This window comes from Glandiceps talaboti, chromosome 11, assembly GCF_964340395.1.
Source record: "Glandiceps talaboti chromosome 11, keGlaTala1.1, whole genome shotgun sequence".
NCBI classification, from domain to species: Eukaryota; Metazoa; Hemichordata; class Enteropneusta; family Spengelidae; genus Glandiceps; species Glandiceps talaboti.
The window spans coordinates 21,682,121-21,692,120 of record NC_135559.1 but is presented as its reverse complement, the minus strand read 5'-3'; the positions used below and the strand labels follow the sequence as shown (position 1 = coordinate 21,692,120).

General features: G+C 38.8%; 1 protein-coding gene across 1 annotated transcript in view; it reads right to left on the bottom strand.

The window, feature by feature from the left end:
* Window positions 1-852, bottom strand: part of LOC144442156 (putative neutral ceramidase C) — a 20,084-nt gene extending 19,232 nt beyond the window's left edge. Inside the window, exon 1 of the mRNA XM_078131423.1 lies at window positions 774-852. Coding sequence (XP_077987549.1) covers window positions 774-852 — 79 coding nt within the window. The remainder of the gene's footprint in view (window positions 1-773) is intronic.
* Between the last annotated feature and the right edge of the window lie 9,148 nt (window positions 853-10,000).

Below are 10,000 nucleotides of genomic sequence, written 5' to 3'. Positions count from 1 at the left end.
ATTTTATTTTACATAATGATTGTATTTGTTTAATTACTTCGACCCAAAGTCGACAGACAGAGAGAGAGAAAGACAGACAGAGAGACAGACAGAGAGACAGACAGACAGACAGACAGACAGACAGACTGACAGACAGAGGCAAAGGCAGGGAAAAGAGACAGAAAGAGAGAGTCAGAGACAGATAGACAGACAGACAGACAGACATTTTCTCGACCTATATATTATAATTTAAAGGTCCATGGTTCAATCCCAGGCTCTCGCATTGGTACAACTAATTTTATCGATGGAGGAATAAAGGTTAGGTAGGATCTATGCATGTAGCTCTACCCGACAACTGTTTTACACAGCTACATGTAAGACCACATGAAGAAATAGTTTTTCTGATAACCCGACTGACCGTAGTCGATGCAAAAAGGTAAAATTATGACAATATACTTCTATTCCCTGTAGATTTTCTTGACAAAGTATGTTTGGTTACTTTTTTTAAAATCACATTCCAGAGAGAAACGATGTCATTTCAGCCTATAACAGCAGTCTGTATATCGTGTTTGCAGGACTGGTTTTTAAATACATTCTCCCGGCCTTTGCAAATGGAAGCTTATAACGACATCCAGAGGATAGCTTGTGGAAGTGAGTGTGTACTGGAAGTGTTTGGTTGTTTACTATATACTTAATGTCTTTCTTTTTACTGTCAACTGATATAAGTGACAAAGAGAAGGTTGCTTGCTACCCGATAACTTACTCAGCAGTGTGGACGATGCGAGAAAACCTACTTCTGTTCTTTACTGTCAAATGTCCATACCAAATTGCTATATTAAAGGTCAACACACTCTCAATGAGAAACCTAGACATGTATACGCCATATTGAAATAGGCTAAGATTAACATTCATATCAATCAGTCGTTTAAGGAGAACATAATTTGTATGGGAATGAAAGCGTCACAGAAGTCCATATAGAGTATGCGAGCGTGTGAATTTGAACCTAAAATCTAAATGTTGTGCTATTAAACTGAAAAGTGTATTGTGTGTGTGGCACCCACAACATCTCTACGTGCTTTCTACGCAAATTGAAAGGGTCCAGCTTATCACCCACATCGGAAAGCAAGTACTTCCACACAACTCTGTCCGTGGATTTACGAAGTATTGATGTCAAAGAGAGGGTGAGGCTTTCTAGGAATCGGTACAACCGTGGATATCTTCCATGCCAACATGATAGTCGGGAAGCAGTTGAAAAATACACATGAACACACAGTTTAGTGGGATGCAGTGCGTCTGTCTGTCTGTCTGTCTGTCTACCACTCTCTCATTCTATATCCTGAAAATGAATCTTCTTCAATTTTCTCCAAAATGAAATGATATGAAAGTTTGTTTTCAAGGAAATCGTTAACCTTCTATTTTGCCATAGAGTTAACACAGTGTTGCAGCCAGGGGATTGTAAAATCTCCTGTTTTAAAAATACTATACGGTGACCTCATGATCAATGTATTGTTATCGATTATACCTTACAATAGGTCATAGGTCATAGGTCGTAGTTTCCGAGATGCAATGTACGTTAAGGTAGACTGTAACTCGGGAATTCTTATTTACTCAGTTTTACTTGAGTAAAGAAACAACACGAGATTAAATTTTTATTTTCGATGCACATACTACACCTTCGTTATAACAAACACATTTCACATTTGTTGTTGTCGTCTTATTTCTCAAATTCTAGAAAATGGAATAAGGGGAGGGTCACATTTTATTTTGACTCATTACTCTAATTTTGTATTATTTTTTGTGGTTTTGGTATTCGATCGAAAGTAATTCCTGAAGTGAGTAGTGAAAATCACTCCTAGAAGACTTAACTTTAAGATCAAGAGATAAATTACAAATTTTCCCAATACTGTGTTTATTTTTTGGGTTATGCTACGACTCACCCACTCTGGATTAGAAACTAGTCTGGTCATCCAGACTAGCTATAGCGGTGAGTAGTAAAACCTGCAGTAATCTGTGATGTATGATGAGGTAAGGTATAATTGATCAAATCAAACATGGATGTATCTATCTGTAGCTTATGAGTAAGATATCAAGGGTAAAGTTGTAAAATTGTTGACCTTGGTCCCAACAATGTCGGGTATATGCCCAACTAGTGGGGCTTATCTGAATAACATATAGAGAAGGTACAGTTGCCTAGTTACTAATAGTAACTAAAAACGACAACAAATTAAATGATAAAGTGTGTACCTAATGTAGTATGTGCCTCGAAAGTAAAAAGGTTTAAGCTTGTGCTGTTATTTTAGCTTTACTCAAGAACACAGAACCAACCGTAATTCTCGATCGAGGTACATCATTCTACGATTAATCGTAGACTGCGCCTTGGAAATAACCTCTATAAATTGTTACTGTAGATTTGCTCGAGAAAAAAACAGCCTATCCCATAATAAAAATACCCAGGGGTCACTGTATCACCTATATATCCCAAGTTAAGATTAATAACAATATCCAGGGATCACCGTATGCAATTGTTGAGAGAGAGGTTTCTGTCTCCAGAAATATTTCCTGACTTACAAGGGGAAAATCGTGGGAAATCTAGCGAAGTCTGGTGCCATGATATAAACCTCTTTCCGATTCCGTTTTCTTAAAGGGGGCCGCCGTCCCTCAATATTGTTTCACTAAAACAGACCCCCTACAGATATTTCAAAAGCACGGGTTAACTTCCTGTTTGATCTTGAAAGAGATAGAGTCAATAGTAAGGACTCGATTCCACTTCTGCGACGATGATTATTAATGAACTTAAATTTTAAATCGTAGTCATTTTTCGCACACCACTACGACCATGTTAACGCACTACATTACTTGGTTAATATAATACCTACTTGTATGTTTAGATGACAATTGTAAAGACGACTGCACACTACGTGACCGACGTCGACACTTCCGGGAACAAGCTGTAACACATTATCACCATTATCTTACCACAACATTCCACTTTCACACCTGTGATACAAACTCTCCTCTCACTCCAAAACTAAACAATATAATTGATTCATTGCATGGTTATCAGCATCAATAAATAAGACTGATAAGTTTGTCGGTAGTGAGAAGACTGATATGATTGTCGGTAGTGAGAAGACTGATAAGTTTGTCGGTAGTGAGAAGACTGATATGTTTGTCGGTAGTGAGAAGACTGATAAGTTTGTCGGTAGTGAGAAGACTGATATGATTGTCGGTAGTGAGAAGACTGATATGTTTGTCGGTAGTGAGAAGACTGATAAGTTTGTCGGTAGTGAGGAGACTGATAAGTTTGTCGGTAGTGAGAAGACTGATAAGTTTGTCGGTAGTGAGAAGACTGATAAGTTTGTCGGTAGTGAGAAGACTGATAAGTTTGTCGGTAGTGAGAAGACTGATAAGTTTGTCGGTAGTGAGAAGACTGATATGATTGTCGGTAGTGAGGAGACTGATATGATTGTCGGTAGTGAGAAGACTGATAAGTTTGTCGGTAGTGAGGAGACTGATATGATTGTCGGTAGTGAGAAGACTGATAAGTTTGTCGGTAGTGAGAAGACTGATAAGTTTGTCGGTAGTGAGAAGACTGATAAGTTTGTCGGTAGTGAGAAGACTGATAAGTTTGTCGGTAGTGAGAAGACTGATAAGTTTGTCGGTAGTGAGAAGACTGATAAGTTTGTCGGTAGTGAGAAGACTGATAAGTTTGTCGGTAGTGAGAAGACTGATATGATTGTCGGTAGTGAGAAGACTGATAAGTTTGTCGGTAGTGAGGAGACTGATATGATTGTCGGTAGTGAGAAGACTGATATGATTGTCGGTAGTGAGAAGACTGATAAGTTTGTCGGTAGTGAGAAGACTGATAAGTTTGTCGGTAGTGAGAAGACTGATATGATTGTCGGTAGTGAGAAGACTGATAAGTTTGTCGGTAGTGAGAAGACTGATATGATTGTCGGTAGTGAGAAGACTGATATGATTGTCGGTAGTGAGAAGACTGATATGATTGTCGGTAGTGAGAAGACTGATAAGTTTGTCGGTAGTGAGAAGACTGATAAGTTTGTCGGTAGTGAGGAGACTGATATGTTTGTCGGTAGTGAGAAGACTGATAAGTTTGTCGGTAGTGAGAAGACTGATAAGTTTGTCGGTAGTGAGAAGACTGATAAGTTTGTCGGTAGTGAGAAGACTGATATGATTGTCGGTAGTGAGAAGACTGATAAGTTTGTCGGTAGTGAGAAGACTGATAAGTTTGTCGGTAGTGAGAAGACTGATAAGTTTGTCGGTAGTGAGAAGACTGATATGATTGTCGGTAGTGAGAAGACTGATAAGTTTGTCGGTAGTGAGAAGACTGATATGATTGTCGGTAGTGAGAAGACTGATATGATTGTCGGTAGTGAGAAGACTGATAAGTTTGTCGGTAGTGAGAAGACTGATATGATTGTCGGTAGTGAGAAGACTGATATGATTGTCGGTAGTGAGAAGACTGATAAGTTTGTCGGTAGTGAGAAGACTGATAAGTTTGTCGGTAGTGAGAAGACTGATATGATTGTCGGTAGTGAGAAGACTGATAAGTTTGTCGGTAGTGAGAAGACTGATAAGTTTGTCGGTAGTGAGAAGACTGATATGATTGTCGGTAGTGAGGAGACTGATAAGTTTGTCGGTAGTGAGAAGACTGATAAGTTTGTCGGTAGTGAGAAGACTGATAAGTTTGTCGGTAGTGAGAAGACTGATATGATTGTCGGTAGTGAGAAGACTGATAAGTTTGTCGGTAGTGAGAAGACTGATAAGTTTGTCGGTAGTGAGAAGACTGATATGTTTGTCGGTAGTGAGGAGACTGATAAGTTTGTCGGTAGTGAGAAGACTGATATGTTTGTCGGTAGTGAGGAGACTGATAAGTTTGTCGGTAGTGAGAAGACTGATAAGTTTGTCGGTAGTGAGAAGACTGATAAGTTTGTCGGTAGTGAGAAGACTGATATGATTGTCGGTAGTGAGAAGACTGATAAGTTTGTCGGTAGTGAGAAGACTGATAAGTTTGTCGGTAGTGAGAAGACTGATAAGTTTGTCGGTAGTGAGGAGACTGATAAGTTTGTCGGTAGTGAGAAGACTGATAAGTTTGTCGGTAGTGAGAAGACTGATAAGTTTGTCGGTAGTGAGAAGACTGATATGATTGTCGGTAGTGAGGAGACTGATAAGTTTGTCGGTAGTGAGAAGACTGATAAGTTTGTCGGTAGTGAGAAGACTGATATGTTTGTCGGTAGTGAGAAGACTGATAAGTTTGTCGGTAGTGAGAAGACTGATAAGTTTGTCGGTAGTGAGAAGACTGATATGATTGTCGGTAGTGAGGAGACTGATAAGTTTGTCGGTAGTGAGAAGACTGATAAGTTTGTCGGTAGTGAGAAGACTGATAAGTTTGTCGGTAGTGAGAAGACTGATAAGTTTGTCGGTAGTGAGAAGACTGATAAGTTTGTCGGTAGTGAGAAGACTGATATGATTGTCGGTAGTGAGGAGACTGATAAGTTTGTCGGTAGTGAGAAGACTGATAAGTTTGTCGGTAGTGAGAAGACTGATAAGTTTGTCGGTAGTGAGAAGACTGATAAGTTTGTCGGTAGTGAGGAGACTGATAAGTTTGTCGGTAGTGAGAAGACTGATATGATTGTCGGTAGTGATGAGAAGACTGATAAGTTTGTCGGTAGTGAGAAGACTGATAAGTTTGTCGGTAGTGAGGAGACTGATAAGTTTGTCGGTAGTGAGGAGACTGATAAGTTTGTCGGTAGTGAGAAGACTGATAAGTTTGTCGGTAGTGAGAAGACTGATAAGTTTGTCGGTAGTGAGAAGACTGATAAGTTTGTCGGTAGTGAGGAGACTGATAAGTTTGTCGGTAGTGAGAAGACTGATATGATTGTCGGTAGTGAGAAGACTGATAAGTTTGTCGGTAGTGAGAAGACTGATAAGTTTGTCGGTAGTGAGAAGACTGATATGATTGTCGGTAGTGAGAAGACTGATAAGTTTGTCGGTAGTGAGAAGACTGATATGATTGTCGGTAGTGAGAAGACTGATATGATTGTCGGTAGTGAGAAGACTGATATGATTGTCGGTAGTGAGAATACTGATAAGTTTGTCGGTAGTGAGAAGACTGATGTGATTGTCGGTAGTGAGAATACTGATAAGTTTGTCGGTAGTGAGAAGACTGATATGATTGTCGGTAGTGAGAATACTGATAAGTTTGTCGGTAGTGAGAAGACTGATATGATTGTCGGTAGTGAGAAGACTGATATGATTGTCGGTAGTGAGAATACTGATAAGTTTGTCGGTAGTGAGAATACTGATAAGTTTGTCGGTAGTGAGAAGACTGATAAGTTTGTCGGTAGTGAGAAGACTGATGTGATTGTCGGTAGTGAGAAGACTGATAAGTTTGTCGGTAGTGAGGAGACTGATATGTTTGTCGGTAGTGAGAAGACTGATGTGATTGTCGGTAGTGAGAAGACTGATAAGTTTGTCGGTAGTGAGGAGACTGATAAGTTTGTCGGTAGTGAGAAGACTGATAAGTTTGTCGGTAGTGAGAAGACTGATATGATTGTCGGTAGTGAGGAGACTGATATGATTGTCGGTAGTGAGAAGACTGATATGATTGTCGGTAGTGAGAAGACTGATATGATTGTCGGTAGTGAGGAGACTGATATGTTTGTCGGTAGTGAGAAGACTGATATGATTGTCGGTAGTGAGAAGACTGATAAGTTTGTCGGTAGTGAGAAGACTGATAAGTTTGTCGGTAGTGAGGAGACTGATATGATTGTCGGTAGTGAGAAGACTGATATGATTGTCGGTAGTGAGAAGACTGATAAGTTTGTCGGTAGTGAGAAGACTGATAAGTTTGTCGGTAGTGAGGAGACTGATAAGTTTGTCGGTAGTGAGAAGACTGATAAGTTTGTCGGTAGTGAGAAGACTGATATGATTGTCGGTAGTGAGAAGACTGATAAGTTTGTCGGTAGTGAGAAGACTGATATGATTGTCGGTAGTGAGAAGACTGATAAGTTTGTCGGTAGTGAGGAGACTGATAAGTTTGTCGGTAGTGAGAAGACTGATATGATTGTCGGTAGTGAGGAGACTGATAAGTTTGTCGGTAGTGAGAAGACTGATAAGTTTGTCGGTAGTGAGAAGACTGATAAGTTTGTCGGTAGTGAGGAGACTGATATGATTGTCGGTAGTGAGAAGACTGATAAGTTTGTCGGTAGTGAGAAGACTGATAAGTTTGTCGGTAGTGAGAAGACTGATAAGTTTGTCGGTAGTGAGGAGACTGATAAGTTTGTCGGTAGTGAGAAGACTGATAAGTTTGTCGGTAGTGAGAAGACTGATAAGTTTGTCGGTAGTGAGAAGACTGATATGATTGTCGGTAGTGAGAAGACTGATAAGTTTGTCGGTAGTGAGAAGACTGATATGATTGTCGGTAGTGAGAAGACTGATATGATTGTCGGTAGTGAGAAGACTGATATGATTGTCGGTAGTGAGGAGACTGATAAGTTTGTCGGTAGTGAGAAGACTGATATGTTTGTCGGTAGTGAGAAGACTGATAAGTTTGTCGGTAGTGAGAAGACTGATAAGTTTGTCGGTAGTGAGAAGACTGATATGATTGTCGGTAGTGAGAAGACTGATAAGTTTGTCGGTAGTGAGAAGACTGATAAGTTTGTCGGTAGTGAGAAGACTGATAAGTTTGTCGGTAGTGAGAAGACTGATGTGATTGTCGGTAGTGAGAAGACTGATAAGTTTGTCGGTAGTGAGAAGACTGATATGATTGTCGGTAGTGAGAAGACTGATAAGTTTGTCGGCAATGAAATTCAACTTTAGGATTCTTTATAGTGAGAACTTCTCAACCAATGGATGCGGTTAACGTTCACTTAAATTTGGCCAATCATGAATGTCATCTCTTCCCTAGTAACCGAACCAGTTCTCTCTTTAGTAACCGTAGAATATCAAGTTCGCGCCAATATATATGGAATGTAGGTTACTCTATATATATTAATAAAGAATACGTAGTTGTGTTTTAATAGTACTTGGTAATGCAATCGTCATTCTATCCAGAAGTCGGTTTAGTTCATTGTTCTGGTATTACATTACAATATGGTGGAGTGTGGTGGTAGTGGGAGTAGACTCTCTCACGGTCTTCAAAGCTTCGCATAAATAGTTAAAACTTGGGTTGTTTTGTATGTATGTCACTACTGCATAATTGTACTCGTATACTAGTATCCCAGTATCCCTGTACTGTGCGCCCTCATCGATCACATAGAGCTAACCTTTTGTTGATGTGTTACAAATGATACAAGTTAGATAATACAATGAGTAAAGCAAAATGTGACCCTCTCCTATCCCACTTCTTAGCCCTCCCTGAGAATCGATTTGTAAAATGTGACCCCACTCCTTAATTCCCCAACCCTCCCTCATAGTAAGCACGCGTACGTTCACTGAATACCCCCTAATGCAGCCATGAGGAACCCGTGGTCGAAGATGTCAAATCTGTGCTATCTTGTTATCACATGGGAAAATAATGATTTCTCTGCTGATGTCTCTCCTTATCCTAACTACAACAGAAGTACCTGGTATTACAGCACTGAGTAGACTGGTGCTTCCATCTGGAGCGTATTGTCATTGCGAAATATAGTCTTGACTTGACGACGCGATACTATTGTCACAGATGACATATTCATAATTTTAGTAATTCAATACTTTCATCTACATCGCATGTCCCACTTCGACTGAAAGGTCAACAGACTATCTCAAGGATATCGGATTCAGACCACAAGATTCCAAGCGTACTCGAGTATGTGAGACAGTTTGCATTTCATAAATAACTAGGATTCATAGTGATCATTTATCAATGTTATTGGCAAAATTAAAAGTCATTAGGGCATGACAACTCCTCCTAAAGACTTAAGATAGTTTGCATTAATTATTTGGCCATGCACATATTTTATGTAAATTTGAACATTTATGAAAATAAAAGGCTTAGAACATAAGCAACGAGGCACTTCTTCAGGGTCGAGTGTACGGAGTAGAGGCTAGAGGCTAAGTGCTTTGCTATGGTTCTAGTGTAGAATTTGGCTTAAACACCAATCTGTGTGTAGTCGATATATATATAGTCTGAGCTAATTCCCTAAGTTCAAGTGATCCCAAGTACACAGGCGAAGATCATAGAAAGTAACACTGATGAGAACTAACGTTAACAAGGAGGGTCATTACACCGGTGTCGATCCCTCTTTTGTTACACTATCATCCTGCAGAGTTCCGAGTTTGAACTGTTCAAACGAGTACATATATATATGCGATGGTGTCAATTTTCCTTAGCTCGTTGAAACCCTATGGCGTGATAGTATTCACATTAAATGTCGTTTGTGTAAAAGTTGCTATTGATGTCTAGATTTTATCTACCTGTTCTTGGGTTTTAATTTTACAAAATGTATGATATTTCCATCTTGAATTTTTTTCACTGAGACTGAATTTGAATCCCCCTAATGCATCAGGTATCTATTGGATTATTGTAAGCATAAAACCACAGTCACTTGTGGTCATGAGCTAAGATTCTATTCTAGGATGATAATATTCTATTCTAGGATGATAATATTCTATTCTAGGATGATAATATTCTATTCCAGGATGATAATATTCTATTCTAGGATGATAATATTCTATTCTAGGATGATAATATTCTATTCTAGGATGATAACATTCTATACTAGGGTGATAACATTCTATTCTAGAATGATAATATTCTATTCTAGGGTGATAATATTCTATTCTAGGATGATAATATTCTATTCTAGGGTGATAACATTCTATTCTAGAATGATAATATTCTATTCTAGGATGATAATATTCTATTCTAGGATGATAATATTCTATTCTAGGATGATAATATTCTATTCTAGAATGATAATATTCTATTCTAGAATGATAATATTCTATTCTAGGGTGATAATATTCTATTCTAGGATGATAATATTCTATTCTAGGGTGATAATATTCTATACTA